Raw genomic sequence first — 25,282 nt, 5'->3', positions numbered from 1 at the left:
TAGAAATTTAAACAAACGGTCATTAAACAGTATGTTTTGTATGCGACATTCACACAGACCTAATCATTATGCACGTGCACAAAGAAATGGGTCATGAAACATAATATCATTTTGAGAAGAGCAACCATTGTACCTCGTAATTCCTGGTATGATTGAACAATGGCGACAGCCTTATGAAGGAGTCCAATTCACGGAGAAATTATCTTTGGAGCAATTATTAAAAAATCTAATAGACGAGAGTATACTGAAATGTAAAAAACAATAAATTATGGTCAATTTGTTGATTAGCTTTCAATAGACTCTCCCACGAGTCGGTTCGTCGAACAAATTTAATACAGTGTCATTTAAAAAAACTACTTCCTTTGAAAAGGGTATAATGGGTACTTTTTACGATACAAAACACAATGTACATAGATTCACATTAAACTTACACGGTTTGAAGATAATGCCGATTGAAAGCTTCCCTTAAAATAGTGTCGAGGTGCTATCTTTTACCTTTTAAATGAGTAAACCAATGCTGTAATTTTAACATTTACAAAGATATTCGACGTTTTGTGTTAAGGTATAGGCCCTATCCTCGGCAAACACGTTAGGCTATTATTATTCCGCTTTTGGAACAAAATTTAATACAAAACAATACAAAGATATTAACTCTATTTGTTTTACCATGGTTTTATTTTTGAAGGCCTAAAATGGCCCTATGTGTGCATTACAATACAATCTTATGAGCTCACTACGAAAAGTTTTGATATAATATTAAAAGACATACTTGGAACATACGTGTATAAATATAAACAAAATATAATTTCTTTTACAACAGAAAAATTAAGTATTTGCAAGAGTATATGATTTCAGCCTTATCAAACTAGAGTATTGAGTTGTTAAACTGGTCAAACATTTGGAACAGCAGTATTTCTCAATCGCCTTCAAAGTGCTCTCTGCGTTAGTGAAATCGGCCCCTGGTATCTTAAAGATACACATTAGTTGATCTTCGGGATCCATTTGCTTCTTCACCAGAAATATTTTTAAAACATTGCCGATACATAAAACATTGAACAAAATTTTCAAAGACAGGCAAGACAATCTATGGCTATTTCATTAAATTTGAAACATTTCAACCAAGAACATTAATACAAAATATCAGTGCCAAAACTGTTGACTTGTTGCATATTTTCCTTAAAAGATAAAGTAGGGTTTCAAAGTTAAAGTAAGAGGAAACAAAAAAGACAAACCTACACACCTTTCCCCACACTAACTGTACATAATGAAATAACAAAAAATATCCAAACCAAGGGTCGATGACCACAACCTTTTGCCTAAGGGTGAAAAAAAGTTGGCTGCAATTGCACTTTTAAGAACTGACCTGTTCAGTGCTATAATAAATATGATACTGCACAAAAATAACAGTGACAACATTGCTGAACTAAACCTAGTGCAAACAATGAGGAAACAAAAAGAGTTCAATTATCAGGTCAACAAATATTGTAGCGGCTGCGGCTGTGATCGACGGGTATATAGGAGGCGCCAGCACGACTCCCCATCGGAGCACTGCTGGCGGGCCCTGCAGGCCGATCGGGGAACCCGCTCGCAAGAGAGGGCGTCCTCTGGCCTAAGCTCTTAGGCATTCTCGTGTATTTAGTATGATTCATCGAGTGCAAAATATAAAGCTCCGGTGAATTGTATCTTCTTGCGTCATTAAACTGTGTACATTGCAACCCCAGTCAACACTACAATATGTGTGTGTGTGAAGATAAACAAAAGGCCTGTTTTTTGGCTCCGGTTTTTAAAGCCATTGGACAATTTTGGTAAACAGTGTTGTCCAGGCCCACACTTCGTGTATCGCAACTTATAATGTATAAAATAAAAAACATGTGAAAGTTTAGGCTCAATCGGTCATCGGAGTCGGGAGAAAATGTTTCCGCACGTTTCTCCGTGTCATGACATGTGTTTAAAATAAATCCGTACTTCTCGACAACGAGAATTAATTTAATGTTTTCTCAAAAAGTAAAGCATTTCATGGAATAATATTTCAAGAGAAGTCTTTCACCATAACCTTCTGTAAACGCTGTAAGTTATTTGTTAATCTGTTATTTGTAAAACTTTTTTCTTTTCTTTTTTCCGAAAGTGTACCATGGTTTTAAGGGCAAGGGAACCAAGGCATTTTCTCCTCGGTTAAAGAGCACCACATGAGGAAATTGTCAATCTACTGGATCGATTTAGGGGCACAAAGACATTGACCAGCAGGGGGCATGGAGAAACTCGCCTTTGCTGCCTACATGAAGCATCAGGATACAGGGACTATATACAAGTACAACAACAAGGGACAACAGATTCCCCGGTGTTGGGTGAAGACGGACGTCTACAAAGATCCTTAGTTGGAAAGCATATATACAAAAGAAAAAGTGTTAGTCAACAAACAAAAGAGGGAGAAGAAGGTCCCACGTTTTTGATGAAGAACAAACTGGTATGGGTGTGAGCAGGTATACACATTCAATCCAGAGACCTATCACAAAAGAGGACAATTTTAGAGTCCAAGGTTCAGGAAAGGCCCACAGTTGGAAAACGTGTAAAAAAACAATTGGAGCTGTTGCAAAAAAGTTTAAAGAAGAGAGGGTCAATAGGATGTCCACGGTTGCAGGCGTATACAAACATGGGTGAGTGTGCATCTGTGACATCAAAATACCTCATCACTTTCAAGTTTAATGCAGCAGAGGGCACCGAGTCCATCATCAAAGAACAAATGCCAACATTTCTCCCGTCTTGCGTCCTCTCCTGGTGTTGTGTCATCCTTAGTCTGTAGTGGAACAGCATATAAACAATGGGGACTTTTTCCAAGCATCGGGTGGATGCCTTGTATAACACCACTAACGCTAAACCAGTAGAGGTTTTCACGATAGTATGGATCTTGGAAGAAGTCTTCGTGCGATGCAGCCACAACAAACCCTGCCCGTTTACTGATATAACAAGCCTCCCTGGGGATTCCAGGAATCAGGATATCTGTTACTACATCAACTAGGTGTGGGTTTGTTCCTGAATCAGATGAGACCTTCTGCTTTTCAAGTATCAACAAATGGTTTGCCGCTCCAAGAATTACACGAGTGTACACAATCTTCTTGTTGCCATCATCAGGTGATACCTTTGAGCAATCAGTGGTTGCCAGGACAGACATGAAACGCCATTGATCCCTTACCAAAATGCCATCTGTGTTTGTGACCGAAGCACAGCCTTGGATTCTGGTCTGCACATGAAGTGGCTCTAAGGTGATGGAATCTAAGACCAAAATGTTAGGAGGCTGGGAAATAAAAACCATATCTTGAGTAACAATGAGGTCTTCAACTACTGGGGTAGTTTTAACTATTTCAGTAGAGCCTTGTGTGTTCCATACCCTGATGGTTGATGCAGTTTCACCCTGGTTTCTACCAATAATATGATGCCCAAAGCAGCCAGTATATGGACCCTGCCAATCATGTCCCCTACGTCCAGGATGTTGTAGGTGCTTCCGTTGTGTGATACTCCCAAACTCATCAAACACCATAAGAGTTCTCTTTTGTATCATAGTAGAGCCAAATGGTTGGTATGTGTCGATATGTGCGAAAAAGACATCCTGTTTAAAGTCTTTGGACTGCCAGCAAGTCTTTTGTTGTGGTAGCTTCCACACGGATCTAGGTAAACTTGCACAATGTATGACTGGATTCCTAATGGATTCGGGAGAGCTGCAGTTGAGGAAAACAAAGGTGTCGTGCTCCTCTTTCCAACGCCCCACTGCAGCAGTATACAGACACAAAATGACTGTTGATCTACCAACATAAAACACATCCTGCAAGGATAGTGCCTGACATGGAGGCAGGGTGATGCGTTGATGTTTCTTCTTTCTTGTGCCACATTTAGCGTCCTTCAAGCCGCGGCCTGCAGGTGTTTTCTGTCTAACGGTTTCCATAAAGGCTTCATCCTCCTTCTTGAAGACGACTCGTTCCACGAAGGCGTAATCTATCTGCAGCCCTCTAGTTATGCAGTAATCAATTAGAGCAGTACAATCTTTGATGATTGTTTGGTCTTCTTCACAAGCGTGATGCTCCTTAATGTGCTGTAAAATGGCTGCCTTTCTTTCCCTCATTACCAGCTCCCTCAGGTTTACTTTGACAGTGTCCCTGCCTTTAGAATAGACCACAGTAGAAGAGACATTCGCATGCTTCGAGTGAAACACATCCGAGCTAAGCGCTATTTTCTCCTTTATAAGATTTGCAGTCGTGCCTACATTCAAAATTGTAACTGTTACATCTTCACAAGAATTCTGAAACAGCAGGATCGGAAAAGGGAGAAAGGCGTCAACACAAAAATCGGTATTGTAGTTTCTGCCAGAAATGTAATTGTCCCAGTTTAGTGCTTTCGATTGACGGTGTTGGTCTGGAATACAGATGCTCCCCGTTTGAGGGTCAAGCAGGACAGACTTAAAGGGGGGAGTATTCTGCAGCATGGTGCCACTCAAAAACCCATCATGTGTTATATGAAGGATGAGTGCCTTTCCCTTCACGTCAGTAACACCATTGCTAGGTCCCCAGCCGTAAGCAGCATGCCGAATTGATCTTCGCCACAAAAGGGGTATCCCCGGGATAGGCCTCCGAATAAAAGAACCAGCCAGAGTAGCTTTTGTAGACATCCATTCGAGAAGCGTCCACCACGGCTGCGGTTTTGTCTCTTCGAAACCTGAGAGTGCAACATTTTCGACTGCCGTGCCTCTAGATCGAAAATACTCATCTGAGTTCACAAACTGCTCAACATACCTAGAATAGGCTGCCTTTGCTCTGCGTTCCTCTCCTAACATGGACATAATCAGAGAGTAATGAAGGTGCGTGTGAGGCGCTCTCAACAAAAGTTTCTCTATTCGTGAGCCTGCCTCCAACAACCATGTCTTGTTTCTCATGTTGGCGTTGTGTAGTTGTCCTGGGAAACACTTATCGGTTTCGATAAAGCCAGTATGACAATGAAGGAACGAGTCCACAGATGCTTGGATTAACTCCACTGGGCAACTTGGATCAGCAGTAACAAGTTCCCAAAATAAAGCTGCTTTGACAGCACAAGAATGATCCATCAGGCCTTGATCATACGCTGCAGCACAGAGGACAAACGACTGCATCACTTGTTGATCGAGAAACGCTACTGAAGTTTCCTCAAAGACATCTACCGCCTGGCGGTAGTATTGCACGGAAGAGTCAGGCTGGTCAAACTGTGACAGCATCCTACCGAGCTCATTCAGATACAGGCTTTTCTGACAGCCGAAAATGATTGTTTGTTTTTTGTCAGGAAGCAATCTTGCTTCATGATCAGATGGGATTCGACCAACAATATCCAGGAACGCCTTCTGGGCTTGATCGATCTTACCTCGAGACCACCAGACATACGCTAAGGCGATATCAAAACAATGGCCTACAAGTACAGATACGTGATTGCTTAGAAGCCGCCTAACTTTCAAAAGACCCATCTTCGATTCCTTTGAGTCTTCTTCCTGTATATAAGAAGGCAGAAGAAGATTTATACAGTGTGCCAATGCAGCCACTGCCCAATCTTTGTTCTCAAAACCTTCGACTGCAATGGGAATAACCTCTATTTGGGTGATTGAGTGTACATGTGCATAGTTATTGCGCGGGTAGTAATCTGTATCGTTCACTGCTCTGCCACTTCGTACAAAATAGTCAATCTTTTGCCCATTTTGTATGATGAAATGGTAAACATTCGACTTCAATTGATGTTCTGCCTGCTTCAAAGCTTCCAATAACCATTTCAGATGCACCTGCTCTAGTCTTTGTTGATTTTTGTGAGCTTTGAGGAGGAATTTAAGACCTGGGGCTATTTGAGGTGGTTTAGTACCATCAGATATAGCAGTCTCTTTCAGGCCTTTCTGGAGACATAACTCCACTAAGGTTGGCACAGAACAGACCACATTCATGTCTTCTGGTTCTACTTTCAATCCTGTGCTTGCACACTGAGCCTCAAAAAGGTTGTCAAAAGTACAGAGAAACTGTTTTTTGAGGAGCAGCTGGTTTCGACGATGCTTTCGTTTCTTTTTATGGCTTTGAGCTGGGGGGATGTCGTCACTATTGCTTGCAATGGAACTGATATCATGCTGTTCACTACAACTGGTAATATCTTCACTGACAGTTTCACATTGTTCTAAATCATCTAAATAATCAACATCATCACTATTATCATCATCATCATCATCATCATCATCATCATCACTTTCGCCTTTATCTGTTACCCAATCTGAGACTTTTCCAGAATCTTCTCCAGTGTCTCCAACAGAGGAAGCATCATAAGCGGCTTGGGAGAAGGCTAACGAGATGGCCCTATTGAAGGATCTCTTTCCACCAATCATGGCCAAGACCGCTGCAGAGAAATCAGCATTGTCCTCGCCCTCTGCCATTCTCTGTTTAGCAGCTCATCTGCAATAATGATTTAGACAGTTTATACAAATTAACTATTGCAAAGATGTGTCCATCAAAGGCAGAGAGACCAAACTTTGCATGGGTGGGAGACAGTGCTGGAGGACTTGAGACCGTTCTTGGACTTAGACTCCAGGGCTCGAATCCACATAAGGCTTGTGGCTCACTGGACCAGAGGTTTTTTTTTACAAGACCAGAATCAAAATGGGCTGAACAAGCAGCAAGAAAATCTATCTCATTTGTCTTATCAGGTAAGTGTACTTTGATACTCAATAGAATTCAAAGATTTCTATCAGACTCAACCACCGCGTTTACACTTGATCCTCCTACAAGGATCCAAGGAGGATCCAGAAAGAGAGATCAAGCATTTTCAGGCCTGGAATTTCATGGAGGCCACGGAGGCCATGACCTCCGTTGCCCTTGTCATGGCCTTGGTGCCCTTTTAAAAATTCCCATAGACTTTAAGAATTTTCAATGGAAGTGCCCTTTTCAAAATGAAAATGGCCTTGCCCTCTAAAAGCTGAAATTCCAGGCATGCAATTTTGTGCCAAGTTCACACTTAAGTGTGATCTCGCATTGATCTCCCATAGTTAACGGAAAAGTTCAGTTCAGCTGACGGCAAAGGTTACTGTGCGAGGTCATTGATTTGCGCGCGCATGTTGAATTGCTCATTGCTTATCCCGACACACTGTGACAGCACTGGTGAGAGCGGAGTGGGATGACATATAGCATCAGCATGAAAAGCTAATTTTGCTTTCAGACAACCCTGGTATATAATAATAGTGGCTTCTTAAAAGTGCCCATACCCGTCACTCAGTGATGCTCAAGTCGCTTCAACATTCAATATTTCCTGCTAATTATGTGGGACTAAGTTTTGAATTATACGATCTACTCCTTTTACATAGCGCGTAATGGTTTGTTAGGCGCTTTGGCACAATGTGCTGCAAATAGACACAGAAAGGCAGATTTTGCCAGCAAGTTTGTTTTCTCCGACTATATAATTTCCGCTGCTATATCAAATTAACTACTGAATGTGTTTCCTTGGTGTGGATTATACAAACAGTGTGTTATCAAGTGGTTAGACTGCAGGACTTGCAACCACAAGGTTTTGGGTTTGAATCCTGCCAAGCCAACAGCTAATTTCACAATGGTTAGATAAAGTACTGTTGTCTAGCTACTAAATCAAAATTTATTGACTTGTACAACTCATATTAAAATCATAGACCTTAAACCAACATTTGGTGTGTATATCCCCTCGTTACCAAGTTCCCTTATTCGGAACTTCATCTAAACAAACAAACAAACAAACAAACAAACCATCCATCAGGCTTAGCAAACTAAGATTCCAGTATTCAGAGCCACAAAAGGGTGAGATAAAATCATCGTTATCAATCGACTGCACATTAAGGCAGACATCAGCTTTATCGATTCTATCCCCCCTCCCCCCCACGCCCCGCCCCCGCCAATACAACTGATGTATACGTCATTCTTTGTTATGGTTTATACAAGGCATCCCCGCCTACCAACCAGGAGCCTAGTAGATATATTTTTCTTACAGAAAGATAGGTTATTTAAGTTATTAATTCTGAGACACAATAATGTAGCACCTTAAAAGGGTTTACAAGGTGCTACGGCGCATTCAGCAGCTTCAGCCAGGAACACCAGGGCTAACGCTAACCCCTTCTCTTTCAATAAGTGCACTGGATTCTTTTACGTGAATTAGACAACACACAGACCAACGACTTTACGTTCCATCCAAAGGACAAAGCAAAATTTTTAAGTGTCTTGCTTAAGGACACAGGTGTCAAGACGTGGACTCGTATCCACACTCTGCTGATCAGAAACACCAAAGAAAAGGGAGACTAGGTCAAAATGTTATTACAAAGGAAAATCTGTCCACATTACAACAAGCTTAACAAAAGGGGGGGTCCAAGATTGGAGGCAACACATTTGGAACCTACAACCCTCCACAAGGAAATTCTTTAGAAAAGATAATAATAGAGCAATCAAAATACCAAAAGAACCTCAGTAAGGGTTGGTGTTTAACGCTTCAAATAAAGTCTGGTCGTGAGAACAAAGGGAGTCCACAAAAAGTAGGGTCTTCATCAAACACCATATGGACTTACATCAGCAATAGGGTGTTACTTGCAGTGTTTTTGAATGGCATTTTCATTCAGTGTAAAGAAGAAAGTAATACGTCACACAGTGACTGCCACACAGAGCTCTGCATGGGTGAGTTTGTATGTGTGACCTCTGACCTCAAAATACCTCATCACTTTCAAGTTTAATGCAGCAGAGGGCACCGAGTCCATCATCAAAGAACAAATGCCAACATTTCTCCCGTCTTGTGTCCTCTCCCGGTATTGTGTCATCCTTGCTCTGTAATGGTACAGCATAGAAACAATGGGGACTTTTTCCAAGCATCGGGTGGATGCCTTGTATTACACCACTAACACTGAACCAGTAGAGGTTTTCACGATAGTAGGGATCAAAGAAGATGTCTTCGTACAGCGATGCAGCCACAACAATGCCTGCCCGTTTACTGATATAACATGCCTCCCTGGGGATTCCAGGAATCAGGATATCTGTTACTACATCAACTGTGTGTGGGTTTGTTCCTGAATAAGTTGAGACCTTCTGCTTCTCTAATAATAACACATGGTTTGCCGCTCCCAAAATTACACGAGTGTACACAATCTTCTTCTTGCCATCATCAGGTGATACCTTTGAGCAATCAGTGGTTGCCAGGACAGACATGAAACGCCATTGATCCCTTACCAAAATGCCATCTGTGTTTGTGACCGAAGCACAGCCTTGGATTCTGGTCTGCACATGCAGTGGCTCTAAGGTGAGGGAATCTAAGACCAAAATGTTAGGAGGCTGGGAAACAAAAACCATATCTTGAGTAACGATGAGGTCTTCAACTACTGGGGTAGTTTTAACTGTTTCAGTAGAGCCTTGTGTGTTCCATACCCTGATGGTTGACGTGGTGTCACCCAAGTAAGTACATTTACCAATAAGATGATGCCCAAAGCAGCCAGTATACGGACCCTGCCAAGCACGTACCGGACGTCTAGGATGTCGTAAGTGCTTCCGTTGTGTGATATTCCCAAACTCATCAAACACATTAAGAATTCTCATTTTTATGGTTGTATTGCCACGTGGTTGGTAGGTGTCGATGTATGCGAAAAAGACATCCTGTTTAAAGTCTTTAGACTGCCAGCAAGTCTTCTGTTGTGGAAGCAGCCACACAGAATCAGTTAAACTTGCACAATGTATGACTGGATGACTAATGGACTCCGGAGAGCTGCAGTCGAGGAAAACAAAGGTGTCTTGCTCCTTTATGTAATTATGCCCTACTGCAGCAGTATACAGAGACAAAATTACTGTTGATCTTCCAACATAAAACACGTCATGCAATGATAGTGCCTGAAGTTGAGGCTTGTTGATCTGTCGACCTTTCTTCTTTCTCGGGCCACATTTAGATTCCTTCGTGCCGCGGCCGGCAGCTGTTTTCTGCCTAAAAACTTCCATAAAGGCTTCATCACGCCACAGCTTCTTGAAGATGACTCTTTCCACAAAGGCATAATCTATCTGTAGCCCTCTGGTTATGCAGTAATCAAGTAGAGCAGTGCAATCTTTGATGACTGTTTGGTCTTCTTCACAAGCGTGATGCTCCTTAATGTGCTGTAAAATGGCTGCCTTTCTTTCCTTCATTACCAGCTCCCTCAGGTTAACTTTGACAGTGTCCCTGCCTTTAGAATAGACCACAGTAGAAGACACATTGGCATGCCTTGAGTGATGCCCATGCGAGTTAGGCGCTACTTTCTCATTTCTAAAATCTGCAGTTGTGCCTACATTCAAAAATGTAACCGTTATATCTTCCCGAGAATTCTGAAACAGCAGGATCGGAAAAGGGAGGAAGGCGTCAACACAAAAATCAGTAGCATAATTTCTGCCAAAAATGTAGTTGTCCCAGTCAAGTGTTTCCGATTGACGGTGTTGGTCTGGAATACAGATGCTCCCTGTTTGGGGGTCAAGCAGGACAGACTTAAAGGGAGGAACATTCTGCAGCATGGTGCCACTTAAATACCCATCATGTGTTATATGAAGGTTCAGTGCCTTTCCCTTCACGTCAGTAATATCATTGCTAGGTTTCGAGCTGTAAGCAGCATGCTGAATTGATCTTCGCCACGAAAGAGGTATCCCCAGGATAGGTCTCCGAATAAACATACCAGCCAAAGTAGCTTTTGCAGACATCCATTCGAGAAGCGTCCACCACGGTTGTGGTTTTGTCTCTTCAAAACCTGCGAGTGCAACACTTCCAACTACTGTTCCTTTAGATCGATAATAGTCATCCGAGTTCACAAATTGCTCAACATAACTAGAATAGGCTGCCTTTGCTCTGTGTTCCTCTCCTAACATGGACATGATCAGAGAGTAATGAAGGTACACCTGAGGTGCTCGGGACACAAGTTTGTCTATTTGTGAACCTGCCTCCAATAACCATGTCTCGTTTCTCACGTGGGCATTGTGCTGTACTTGATCACTCTTATCTGATTCTATAAAGCCAGTATGACAATGAAGGAACGACTCCACAGATGCTTGGATTAATTCTACTGGGCAACTTGGATCGGCACTAACAATCTCCCAGAATGAGGCTGCTTTAACAGCATGAGAATGATCCATCAGGCCTTGATCATATGCTGCAGCACAGAGGGCAAATGACTGCATCACCTGTTGATCAAGAAACACTACTGAAGTTTCCTCAAAGACATCTACCGCCTGGCGGTAGTACTGGACAGAAGAGTCAGGCTGGTCAAACTGTGACAGCATCCTACCAAGCTCATTCAGATACAGGCTTTTCTGACAGCAAAACATGATTGTTTGTTTTTTGTTGGGTAGCAATCTTGCTTCATGATCAGATGGGATTCGACCAACAATGTCAAGCAACGCTTTCTGGGCTTGATCGATGTTACCTCGGGACCACCAGACATACGCTAAGGCGATATCAAAACAATGGCTTACAAGTGTAGATACGTGATTGCTTAGAAGCCGCCTAACTTTCAAAAGACCTGTCTTTGCTTCTTTTGAGTCTTCCTCATGTATATAAGAAGGCAGAAGAAGATTTATACAGTGTGCCAATGCAGCCACTGCCCAATCTCTGTTCTCATAACCTCCAACTGCAATGGGAATAACCTTTGTTTCATTGGTTGAATAAATATGTGTTGAGCCATCGCGTGAGTAGTAATCTGTTTTGTTAATTGCTCTGCCTATTCGTATAAAATAGTCAATCTTTTGCCCATTTCGCTTGATGAAATGGTAAACATTTGGCTTCAATTGATGTTCTGCCTGCTTCAAAGCTTCCAATAACCATTTCAGATGCACCTGCTCTAATCTTTGTTGATTTTTGTGAGCTTTGAGGAGGAATTTAAGACCTGGGGCTATTTGAGGTGGTTCAGTACCATCAGATATAGCAGTCTTTTTCAGGCCTTTCTGAAGACATAATTCCACTAAGGTTGGCACATAACAGATCACATTCATGTCTTTAGGTTCAACTTTCAATCCTGTGCTTGCACACTGAGCCTCAAAAAGGTTGTCAAAGGTACCGAGAAATTGTTTTTTGAGAAGCAGCTGATTTTGACGATGCATTCGTTTCTTTTTATGGCTTTGGGCTGGCGGGGTGTCGTCACTACTGCTGGCAAAGGAACTGATATCATTGTGTTCACTACAACTGCTAATATCTTCACTGACAGTTTCACATTGTTCTAAATCATCTGAATCATCAACATCATCACTATTATCATCATCATCATCATCATCATCATCATCATCATCACTTTCTTCTTTATCTGTTACCCCATCTGAGACTTGTCCAGAATCTTCTCCAGTGTCTCCAACAGAGGAAGCATCATAAACGGCTTGGGAGAAGGCTAACGAGATTGCCCTATTGAAGGATCTCTTTCCACCGATCATGGCCAAGTCCGCTGCAGAGAAATCAGCATTGTCTTCGCCCTCTGCCATTCTCTGTTCAGCAGTAACTCTGCAAAATGTTTTAGACAATTAGAATACAATTAACTATCGAAAAGATGTGTCCATCAAAGGCAGAGACACATGGGTAAGAGACAGTGCTGAAAGACTGGCAAGCCATACGGTTTGAATGAAAAGATGCCTGGGATATGAGTTTCGTTCCTACCCCTCTGGGTCTTAAAGACCTCTGTGGTCTTATACAAAGTACTGAATAATAATAGTAACAGTGGTTTCTTTTATAGCGCGCATATTCTTCACTCAGTGACGCTTAAACATACCGTATTTTCTGCAATGCATGTGGGACTCTGTTTGAATTATGAGATCTACGTCCTTTTACATAGCACCATGAAATGGTAAACAAGGTGCTGTGGCGCAATATGCTGCCAATCCAGCTAGGAACACTGGGGCGAACCCCTCCTCTTTCCAATAAGTGTACTGGGCTCTTTTTTGCCTGTTACACAAAACAGGACCAATGGCTTTACGTCCCATTCGAAGGACGAAAGTTGCTGGAGATAGAATACGGGGGTCGGAACGGGATGAGAAAATACAGTTTAGCCTGTAATCGTATATTCTCGAGTGCTGTAGAACTTTAAACAGGGCTTGGACTCAGACTCTATGGGGAGGACTCGAACTTGGGCGTGGACAACAGGGACTCGACTACAGGGACTCATTTTACATATTGTGAGAGAAAAAATCAGCGAGAATTTGAAAACTTTGTTTGCACCTAGGTTTGTTACGTGGAAGGTTGTGTACTCAAGTTCTCTCAACTTCTCCATCATCTCAAAAGTGAAAATTGCTACAAAAGTGGTTAAAAACAATCACAAAATACCTTTGACAATGCAAACGATTGCCTCTGTTACCTACGGACAACTTCTCCACCTCAAATCCTTTTAAAATCCTATCACATCACTGTATTCCGTGTGTATAAACAACAAGTTTATCGCAAAAAAGCGGAGGTCCCCACTACTGTGTACATTGGGCGTGCGATACATGGTACATACATGTACAATACGGACCTGTTCCCACGAAACCCGGACAAAGTAGCAAAAAATTAAAATGGAGTTTATAGTATTTTCATATTGTCCAATAATTCAGCTTTCCAATGATATATAGATTGTAGTGTTTATCCCTCCCCTTAACCCCATGAAAGGGGATTGAAAGCCCAGCTTTCCCCAACCCATACAAATTTGATAACGAGAAAACACAGGAAGTAAACTCCACACGCACTTACTGCACGCATCAGCGCACTACGGACGGTCACTTCAAACTACCATGGCAACCACCATGTTCCTATTGTTGGATTTACTTGAAATTTGGCACACATTAAGAACCAACCATGACACATATTTGACGAAAGTTTGTGCAATTTTTAATGGACCTTTCAAAAGTTATGGCCGTTAATCTTTGACTGAAAAATAGTAGACTAAGCATGAAATCCCCGGTGGCCGATAGTGCACTCTTGTTCCCCGGCAAGTTGGTCACTTTTTGAGACATTACGTCAGCAGTTACACCAGAAAATATTGCTCAGAAACTTCAGAAAGTATACTAATTAAAGATGTAAATTTTTAACTCGATTAAAATGCTTAAAATTATGTCAAAAAGCTTTCCGACGATACCACTTTTTCTATGGGGGAGTTTAAACGCAAGGTGGAAAAAACATGTTAATTACTACAACAATTTGCGTTCTTTTGCAAGCTTTTGTTTTACTTAACTCGTGTTGTTGAATAATTTGTCACACAAAAAAGAGAAAAAAGGTAGTTTTGCTAATCATTTTTTATTTCTTTGTAAGTAAAAATGATAGATGAATGTGCAAATGAAAAAATAATTGACGATTCCAACCTGAATTCACTTTGCATGTCGTTTACTCGAAATTAAGAGATGCAACTTTGTCCGGGTTTCGTGGGAACAGGTCACATATGGTCTGTATACACATTAACTCAAAGATTTAAAAAAAAAAAAAAAATTTTGCAAGTTCACCCAAAACAAGGCTACAAGCCACTCTAGGTATAAAGGGCTACAATGAAGAAAACATAGAAATGCAGAAAATCAGTGGAGCTGAAAAGGTAGGAATTGATATTCCTCTTATTAAAAGATAGCAGATCATAGGATGAAGGGAAAGGTGCTGAAAACATTTTAAAGATTCAAAGGCACAGATTTAAACTTAACCATAATCATAAAACAGAAAATGTTAAACATCATTTTTAAAGACACTAGACACTATTGGTAATTGCCAAAGACCAGTCTTCTAACTTGGTGTATCTCAGCATATGCATAATAACAAACCTGTGAAAATTCGAGCTCAATCGGTTGTCAAAGTTGCGAGATAATCATGAGAGAAAAAAAACCTTGTCACACAAAGTTGTGTGCTTTCAGATGCTTGATTCAGAGACCTCAAATTCTAAATCTGAGGTCTTGAAATCAAATTCGTGGAAATTTACTTCTTTCTCGAAAACTACTTTACTTCAGAGGGAGCCGCTTCTCACAATGTTTTAAACTATCAACAGCTCCCCATTTGTTACCAAGTAAGGTTTTATGCTAATAATTATTTTGAGTAATTACCAATAGTGTCCACTGCCTAATAAGAAAGCTTTTTCAAAATGAATACATACGTGCGTCTTGAATCAAAGGAGTGACACTGTGGAACAATCAGGTTGCATTGATGGATGAATTTAGACAGGTTGTGTCTTGCAGTAGGGTTACTCTCTCTTAATGTGCACAGATTGTTGTATACATGAAGTTACACAGCTCTGTAAGATCAGGCAAAAAAGAAAAGTTTTCATTTTAAAGGAACGTTACAGAATTGGAAAGAAACAAAAATCGAGAAGATCACAGATAAAACTTTCACGGTCTAATGATGATGATAGTATAAAACATCCCTTGAGATATTTCGGTCTGAAAAGTTATATTTGATGAGAAATATAGATAATCTAATTTTCCGTTTGGATTGGAGTTTATCGCTCAGTGAGCATTATATTCATTTTTGTTTTTGCATCGATGTCATGCAAAATGTGTAATCGGTTTTTCACTATTTTCTTGTGACCCAGATGGCCGATCGCTCTCAAACTTCTACAGGTTTGTCAGTTTATGTATCAGGTGGATTACAAAAACTGATTACACTGCCACCAACTTTTTTGCTAGAGAAACCAATTCTGTAATGTTCCTTTAAGCGTCAAGGTTATACTTGGGTGAATCTAGCCTTGTCCCAAGGCTCTCATATGCAAGCACCCCGCTTTGAATTCATCAGGTAGCATGAATCACACATCACTAGGTACTGCATGCAGAACTTGATATAAAGTATACCGTGGTGTTGACTCAAAGCATGGGTTTTCAACTTGTACAACGAAGTCGCGGTTTCTTTTTCGACTTTGGTGTACGAGGTTGAAAATCCATTCTTCAATCCTTTGTTATACTGTATTTCAAGAAATGCAGTATTCTGCCAGTATTGTAATTCATACTACCTTGTGAATTTAAAGCGGGGTACTTCTATGAAGAGCCTTGGAACAAGGCTAAGGCGAATGTTGTGCTCTAAAGCAGTATAAAATTGGCCCTGTCCCTTGCTCTACAGAGGTTGCTAACAACCTAAAATAGTTTCTGGAGCAGGTTTCTTTGATGACATTGTACTTGAGAAAGAAAAGTGTTACTACGAGGTTGTGCATTGTTAACATTCTAAATTTGGATAGGATTTGAGGCATTGCATGGTGAGGTACCAATATACGTTTGGTTTGCGGTAACACCATGTATGTATCTACTTGCCAGGTAGAGTTTGTTCTTTAAGAACTGTCTCGCTTTATTCTACTACCGCGGAGTAGATGTTCAGGGATTCGGGAGACTTCTCAATTCTGAAAAGAACTGTTCTGCTTTTTAACTATTACCCGGGCGGAAGGTATAGAAAATAGGATGGGACTGCTCTTTAGCTGATAGGATCACGATTAACTGTACTACCACGGAGTCAGATGTTAAATTGTTAAATTAGTCTCAACGTTTCGTCTAGCTTGCTCTAGTTGTCGTCTAATTTTGCACAGTAATAGCTAATCAACATCTATAGAATTGACCAAACTACAACAGACTGGCCCAGGGGACTGGCCCAGGGTCCTGGCCCACATACAGTCTGGTCAATTCTTAAATTGGGGTCAGATAATCACTATAAACAAAAATTAAGCTAAGCATCATGAGACAATTTTTTTCAAAAATTGTCAATTCATGTCAAATCAATGATTCCCTTAGACCCGAACTACAAAAAGTTGCCACAAATATAATTAAAGATGAGTTAAACAAAATAGTTTCATTCATTGTTTCTCTTCTTTTCAGAGGAATTAAAAAAGACTTGTTATTACACAGTTATCCACCCTGCTTGAAATTCAAAAACAAAACAAAATAAAACAGACACAACAAAATAAGTCTTTGAAACCTGTCACATAAGACAAATTTTGAGAAGAGATTTGAATTTTGTGGTACAAAGATCTAACATAAGGTGGTAGAGAGTTCCAGATGCGGAGAGTTTTAGCTCCAGGTACCTTAAGGCCAGTGGACACTTTTGGTACTCGTCAAAGACCAGTCTTCTCACTTGGTGTATCTCAACATATACATAAAGTAATAAATCTGTGAAAATTTGAGCTCAATCATAATGAAAGAAAAACACCCTTGTCACACGAAGTTGTGTGCTTTTTGATGGTTGATTTCGAGACCTCAAATTCTAAACTTGAGGTCTCAAAATCAAATTTGTGGAAAAATACTTCTTTCTCGAAAACTATGTCACTTCAGAGGGAGCCATTTCTCACAATGTTTTAAACTATCAACACCTCTCCCCATCACTCATTACCAAGTAAAGTTTTATGCTAATAATTATTTTCAGTAATTACCAATAGTGTCCACTGCCTTTAAAGCCAGCCTCAGATTTTCTTGCGCCCGCAACAAACTGTCAGCAACGCGCAGCCAAAATATGCTCAAGTTACAACAACTGAGAAATTATGCGCCTGCGATTAGTTCCTGACGATACTGTCAGGATCACGCCGTACAAGTTGAATATATGTTTTACTCTTGCGACTGTTAATTTTGTCAAGCGGCGACTGTTTCAGATTTTCTGGTTTGTCAACCAGTAGGGTCTGTACGCATGCTTGAATGTAATTAGCATATTCATGGGAAGGGTCTATTGCAGGGCTCAAGACAACCAATGTTGCCCCAAAGCAATTGCTCTGTGTGCCCTGTCTGGTTTTTCTGTGGTAATATATAACCTCTGCATTTTCCCAATCTGAGGAAGTGCCCCCTTACCAGATGAAAGCTGCTGTGTCCCTTCAGGAGCGAAGTTCAGCCCCCTGCAATCGATCGTTTCCTAAAATTTGAGAGACAATCTCATCAGGGGTCGAGAGGGATTCTCCGTTGATCTGCCCAATGGGTCTAGAACACTTGACCTTGACTTTGTGGTGTCGTCAGCAAATCGACTGCAAGATAAAAACATTTTTTTTAAATGTTGTAAGTCATTGCCTAATATAATATCACAAGGCCACTTCACGGTGAACCTTCGGCTTTGCCGTCGGGAGGAGGGTTATGTTATCACAACTAGGACTAGGTGATACAAAGCTTATTTTTATAAATATTAAGCCTTGCTCTATGAGAACTATATAGTATTATTTAACACACCTCTTGCTTTTTCTGCATTCTGGTTGGCTGAAACACGGTCACGTGGGATGAACTAATATAGTCTAGTGATCGCACGCGCGTGTTTTGCGGGAACTAGTTCCCGAGTGGAGTGGGCACTAGTCTTTGAAAACAGTGCCTGCTTACAGCGCCCTCTCTTGAATTGAACCATGAACAGCAACTACAAACCTTTCTTTTGATTTCTGTTCTTATTTCACATTTTAAGACCGAGCTGTGTTATAAAATACATATTGACTAGACTGGCATAATTCGGTAACTAGTGTAAGTCTTTTCCCCCTCAGGCTTGTGAGTGACCAGAAGAGGGGCCTATTTCCCTCTTCTGGTCACTCAAAGTCCCTCGGGGGAATAGACATAGACCTCATTGCCAGTCAATAGGTGTAGAATAAAGCATGGACATGGATGACGATGATAGAGGGCGCAGTAAATCACATTCACACAGTCAAGGCATGCGACAGTGTGTCACAAACTCACCGTAACTAATTAAGACACATGTTTTTTGTTTGCATGGCATACTACTTCTGCTGTTGGGAAAGTTTCCGTATTGCGCCACCACTTTTTCATTCGATATGAAGTAATTATGGGTTCTAATTTACCTCCTTAAAGCCATTGGACCCTTTCGGTACAGAAACAAAAAAAAAGTTCACAGATTTACAAATAATTTACAGGGTTTACAGAAGGTAATGGTGAAAGACTTCTCTTGAAATATTATTAGTCCATGAAATGCTTTACTTTTTGAGAAAACGGTAAAACAATATAAATTCTCGTTAACGAGAATTACGGATTTGTTATAAACACATGTCATGACATGGCGAAACACGCGAAAACAGGAGTGGGTTTTCCCGTTATTTTCTCCCGACTCCGATGTCCGATTGAGCCTAAATTTCCACAGGATTGTTATTTTATATATAAGTTGTGATACACGAAGTGTGGGACTTGGACAATACTGTTTACCGAAAGTGTATAATGGCTTTAATGGAGATATCCCTTTTTGTAAAAATGAGTGAAAAAGTGGTGGCGCCATATATACGGAGAGTTATCCTATAATATATTATTATTAAATATTATTTATTTAATCACCATCTTCCTTCATCATGGTCATGAAGGTATTAACTATAGTATCCTGGTGTCATGTGTTTTCAGTAGGATAACAGGAAAATTGTTCACAATCAAAAATTATTTTTTTTCAAATCATCTATCCAATTTTTTAACAATAACACTTGTAAACACTTCATGGTGTGTTGAAATTTTTAAAGTTTTGGTTTTACATTGCGAGAGACAGTCCACCATTAATCAGTGCGTATGCATGCACGACATTGGAGCAACGTCATATGTTTTCACACCTTTTATTGGTTGGTATTTTATTGAATATTCAGAAGCTTGTATGGCAAGCAAAATAAATCAAAAATATTATTCAATTACTACTTAAGAGTCAGTTCAGGTAAATAGTTGACATAGTTGCTCACGGTCAAAAAATGAATTTTTTTTATACTTTGTGGGTGTAAGGGCCTTGGGCTGCAAGTAAACAAAATTGCATTTTCAGTTCCATATAAAGCCTGTTGCCATGGTTACGGCTCATTTTGTTTTTTGGCCATTTTAGGCCGATTTTGGGGTCTGAAAAACTGGTTTTTAGCTCATATTTACAACTCCACCCCACCAAAATGCAAAATTATTTCAAAAAACCTTGTATATCACTACAAAGTATCATCCTTGGCCTTCCTTCAGAAAAAAAATTATTGCTTTAAATATCACCCTTGTGCTATTTTTGCATCATGCATTACAGTATGTTTTTAGAATTTGCAAAATCGCCATTTTTACCCTATTTTTGGACCCCAAAATGTCAACTTGCCAGGGGTCTCAGAAAATTTTCCTTTCGGCTGTGATTAGGGCCAACATTGGTCTTTTCATATCTGGTGAGAAAAACTTGGGCAATTGTATTCTGTTGTGACAGTACTGCCTCAAAACTAGACTTTTTTCCCCAAAACGTGAAAATATGCTTTTTAAGGGTCTTTTCAAATAATACTGTTTACGTCGTCCACGGTGGGAAAAAAAAATATTTTTCTTATACTTTGTGGATGGTAGGGACTTAGGGTCTAAATAAACAAAATTTACATTTCAAATCATTATATAATACGTTGCCATGGTAACAGTTCATTTGTGTTTAGGCCACTTTTGGCCGATTTGGGGGTCTGAAAAACTGTTTTTTAAATTAATATTTACAACTCCACCCCACCAAAAAACACAAATCTTTCATAAAACCTTTTACATCACTACAAAGTATCATCCTTGGATTTACCTGAGACAAAGAATTATTGCTATAAATTTCACCCTTGTGCTAATTTTAGATTGTAGATTAGAGTGTGTTTTTAGAACTTGCAAAATCAACATTTTTACCATATTTTTTCCCCTCAAAATTTATTTTTTTTCGGGGGGGGGGGGGGTCTCAGAATATTTTCCTTTCGGTTTTGATTAGGGCCAAAATTGATATTTTTTGTAAGAAAAACTTGGGCAAGTGTATCCTGATGTAACAGTACTGTCTCAAAAATAGACTTTTTTCCCAAAACAGAAAAATGCATTTTGAATTGTTTTTTCTTCAAATTGAATTTATAACATTAAAAAGTAATAATTCTATCAATCTTGCTTCTCTTTTTAAACACTCTGTAGGCTTAGTGGATTACCCAACATTGATCAGGAATTATTGATGACTTACATTTTAGAATTTGCCTGGCCCAGCCCCAATCATATTCCTTGAAATTGCATAAAACAATGTTTTGTGAATAGCGCCTCTTTTTTTATAGTGTTTCCTTTCGGTTGTGATTGGGGCGATTATTGGTGTTTTCATGTCCTCTGGGAGAAACACTTGGGTTTATTGTATCCTGTTGTGAAACTACCTGGCTCAATAGTATAGTAATTTTTTCAAAATCAATGCATGCTTGTAAAAATCTGGCACTGTTTCAATGCCCTTTCAGTATTGAATACAAAGTTTATATTTAAACATAATGGTATCCAACCAAGCCATAACCAATGCTTTGCCACTGAGAGTTCTTGATTTGGCTATTTTACCTATTGTACAGGTATGATTCCCATTGCAAGTAGAGTGCGATGAGCATTCTTTACAAGTTGTCTTTAATACAGGGCCTACTCTCCTTGGTCCCTGCCTGCTACCAAATGTAAAACTTTTCATAGAGATAGAGATCATAAACAATATAGTCTCTGTGCTGCAGATGGTTTGGAGCATCCAATCATGTCCAACACAAATGTGGGAAATTAAAAAGCCTCCGCATAAAAGTGTTGTTAAAAACAATGATACTAATGATTTGCAAGATGAGCGTAAGAGATCATTTAAAAGGAACATGTTGCCTGGGATCGGTCAAGTTGGTCTTTGAAATGCGTTTGTAACCGTTTGTTATAAAATGCATATGGTTAGAAACATGTTTTGGGTGATACTTGTGTGGATCATTGTATTCTACTTTTAAAATATCTTTCTAATCATATGCATTTTGGAATAAACGGTTACAAACGCTTTTTAAACACCAACTCGACCGATCCAAGGCAACGTGTTCCTTTAATGAAACAACATTGATAGAAGTTGTAAATACTTGCACCTGCTCAACATAAATAAGTAAGATGCAATTGCAGTGACAAAAGTTTATTCATCCTAGTTTGATTATTTTTTCCATTCACTATCTTACTAATTCATATTTGTTATATATGTCTCTGAGAACGATGAACAAAAAACATTGTCAAACATTACCTGCTGAATTGTTTATCACGTTAAAAATAAACCAACTCAGTTATTGTTTGCAACAGTACAATTGAAAGGAACCCCACCATGGGTGGGGGAACTGCTTACAGAAGGCTAAAGCAGGTGAATGGCCATTTATATACTTTGGAGACAGTATTTGTGCACTTTTAGAGCCTCTTTGTTCTGATGGGGATGAAAATGTTTAATTTGGTAGCAGGCAGAGGACCAAGGAGACTGTTATAAGGCCATGTAAAGACAACTTGTAAAGAATGCTCATCGCACTACTTCTCTTCTTGCAATGTGAATCATACCTGTACAACTAGGTAAAGTAGTCATGACAAAACAAGAACTCTCAGTGGCAAAGCATGGTTATGACTTAAAAATAAAAACGTTGTACTTGTTACTTTAAAGAGCATGGACACAGAGCCAGATTGTTTAATAGTCATGCTCGTTTTTGTGTTTTATTAATTCAAACTAAGGGATATCTTCAAAATGCATTTTTCTTGTTTTTGGAAAAATTACCATGTTTGATGCAGAAGTTTCACAACACCAAAGTGTTTCGCCCCAGCAGACATGCAAACTATAACGATAGCCCAATCACAACCAAAAGGGAAATATTCTGAGAACCAATACAAATTTAGACTACACAAACCTTCTTGATTTGTAAAGGGAATTCAAAAATGTGACTTCCAAAAAAGAGCCGCTGTTCACAATACTTTGTTTTATGCAATGTCAAGAAATATGATTGGGGCGGGGCCGAGGTGGGGCAAGTTCTAAGATTTAGGTCATCAACAAGTCCTGATCAATGTTGGGTAATGCACTAAGCCTAAAGAGTGCTTATGAAGATCTGCCAGATCGATGGAAGTAATACTTCTTTCTGTTATAAATTCAAAATGAAGCAAATATTTCAAAATGCATTTCCCCATGTTTTTGGGAAAAGGGTCTATTTTTGAGACAGTACTGTTACATCAGGATACATTTGCCCAAGGTTTTCTTACAAGAAATAAAAAGAAAAATTTTGGCCCTATTCAAAACCGAAAGGAAAGTGTTCTGAAAAGAAAAAAAGAATTGAGGGCAAAAATATGGTAAAAATGTTGATTTTGCAAGTTCTAAAAACACACTCTAATGCACGGTCTAAAAATAGCACAAAGGTGAAATTTATAGCAATAATGTTTTGTCTCAAGTAAAGCCAAGGATGATAATTTGTAGTGATGGAAAAGGTTTTATGAAATATTTTTGTTTTTTTGGTAGGGTGGAGTTGTAAATATTAACTAAAAAACAGTTTTCAGACCCCCAAATTGGCCAAAAGTGGCCTAAACACAAATGAACCGTTACCATGGCAACGTACTATATAATGATTTGAAATGTACATTTTGTTTATTTGGACCCCAAGTCCCTACCATCCACAAAGTATAAGAAAAATGTTCCTTTTTTTCAACGTGGACACGTATGTCAATATTATTTGAAAATACCCTTAAAAAGCATTTTTTCACGTTTTGGGGAAAAAAGTCTAGTTTTGAGGCAGTACTGTCAGAACAGGATACAATTGCCTCAGTTTTTCTTACCAGATATAAAAAGACCAATGTTGCCCCTAACCACAGCCGATAGGAAAATTTTCTGAGACCCCTGGCAAGTTGACATTTTGGGGTCCAAAAATAGGGTAAAAATGGCGATTTTGCAAGTTCTAAAAACATACTATAATGCACGATGCAAAAATAGCACAAGGGTGATATTTAAAGCAATAATTTTTTTTCTAAAGTAAGGCCAAGGATGATACTTTGTAGTGATATACAAGGTTTTTTGAAATAATTTTGCATTTTGGTGGGGTGGAGTTGTAAATATAACCTAAAGACCAGTTTTTCAGACCCCAAAATCGGCCTAAAATGGCCCAAAAACAAAATGAGCCATAACCATGGCAATGGGCTATATATGGAATTGAAAATGCAATTTTGTTTACTTGCAGCCCAAGGCCCTTCCACCCACAAATTATAAAAAAAATTCATTTTTTTGTCCGTGAGCAAGTATGCCAACTTTTTACCTGAAATGACTCTTAACAAATTTAATTACATTTTTGTCCTAAGGCATTTTGGCTACTATATTAGAATCCAGAGATATCATAAGGCATGAAAGTAAAACACCCCACCCCCCTTGATGCATATACACACTTCATAACAATCCTTTTCCCCCATTTCAGACCAGTAATGTTTGGTTTCAGGAGATAAGAAACCTATCTATGATATATTCTCTTTAATATAAATGTAATATTTTTACGCTTATCGGAATTTATTACAGTATGCAGTTAATAAAAAATAAAAATTGTTGTCATTTTCACTTCAAATATTTTAATTTTTTCCTCATATTGGCACACCATAGAATCCCAAATAGTAACCACCTCGCGTGATTCATCTAGTAACTAAAACAGAATGAAACTCAATCTTGCAGATAGTAATTAAATAATATTTTTGATTTATTTTGCACGCCATACTAGCTTCGGAACATTCAATAAAATACCAACCAATGAAAGTTGTGAAAACATATGACATTGCTCCAATGTTGTGCATGCATAAGCACTGTTAATGGCGGACTGTCTCTTGCAACGTAAAACCAAAACTTTCAACACACCATGAAGTGTAAGTGTTATTGTTAAAAAATTGGAAAGATGATTTGAAAAAAAACCATTCAGTTTTTGATTGTGATCAATTTTCCTGTTATCCTACTGAAAACACATGAGTCATGACACCAGGATATATAAACCATAATTTATCATAAAAAGGATTTGGCAACACTTTCTATGGATGGTTTACATCTAATTGCTATGATGGTAAAAACATGCCTTTTAAAAGTGCCAAACAATTAATTGACAGATGGCGCCCCATAAAATAGCAATGCATAGAATAGAACCGAGGACGTCCGTTTCCGTTTGCGACCCGCCACCGACCAACCACCACCCTAGCCTCACTTGTGTGGCCAAGGATTAGTTCAGCTATCCTTCCTTGGCCACACAAGTGGGGCTACTACCACCACCCCACCCACCGAAATCGACTTACTTTTGACTTGCTCGTTCTCCGAGGTCAAGCTCGAATTAACTGCTGTGTTTCGGCCAGAAGGAGCTAAAAAACTTGCTGATGATTCACACCACCTCAGTAACAACGCGGAAGTAAAACTACCATGTAGAACTTGCAGACAAGGTTACGGGTTTTATGACATTATTTTCTGATGCAAGTGTGCGCAAATATTGTGTTTTTTTAGGGTGCACGTCTGAGCGCGCCCTCTGTAGTTCGTGCGGAACCAATATTATTCATGAACTAATAAAAAAAGTTTGCGCCGCGCGGCAAATAAAAATGCAAAGTTGATTTTTTTTTTGGGGGGGGGGTGGGGGGGGGGGGGGTGGGGGGTATAGGGGAAGGGGAGGCGG

At 39.5% G+C, this 25,282-nt stretch overlaps 1 protein-coding gene across 5 annotated transcripts; it reads right to left on the bottom strand.

Moving 5' to 3' along the window:
• Nucleotides 1-25,090, bottom strand: LOC139940299 (uncharacterized). 5 transcript variants are annotated; one of them, XM_071936492.1, is made up of 5 exons: nucleotides 24,915-25,090; nucleotides 17,739-17,908; nucleotides 15,080-15,217; nucleotides 6,257-6,440; nucleotides 1-5,503 (listed from the first exon to the last, which is right to left on the bottom strand). In XM_071936492.1, the coding sequence occupies exons 4-5, from the start codon at nucleotides 6,419-6,421 to the stop codon at nucleotides 2,675-2,677; spliced, it is 2,994 nt and encodes a 997-aa protein (XP_071792593.1). In that variant the 5' UTR covers nucleotides 6,422-6,440; nucleotides 15,080-15,217; nucleotides 17,739-17,908; nucleotides 24,915-25,090; the 3' UTR covers nucleotides 1-2,674. The 5 variants fall into 5 exon arrangements, with proteins under 5 accessions (XP_071792593.1, XP_071792591.1, XP_071792592.1 ...); XM_071936490.1 differs by having other exon boundaries at nucleotides 1-6,440; XM_071936487.1 differs by lacking the exons at nucleotides 1-5,503; nucleotides 6,257-6,440 and adding an exon at nucleotides 7,933-12,483.
• Nucleotides 25,091-25,282: the final 192 nt, after the last annotated feature.

The sequence above is a fragment of the Asterias amurensis genome, chromosome 8 (genome assembly GCF_032118995.1).
Source record: "Asterias amurensis chromosome 8, ASM3211899v1".
Lineage (NCBI taxonomy): Eukaryota > Metazoa > Echinodermata > Asteroidea > Forcipulatida > Asteriidae > Asterias > Asterias amurensis.
The sequence above is the reverse complement of the archived record's forward strand: the minus strand, read 5'-3'. Positions and strand labels throughout refer to the sequence as shown.

Excerpts from the sequence above, each read along its gene's own strand:
- LOC139940299 (XM_071936487.1), bottom strand. The coding sequence starts at position 12,464 with ATGGCAGAGGGCGAAGACAATGCTGATTTCTCTGCAGCGGACTTGGCC.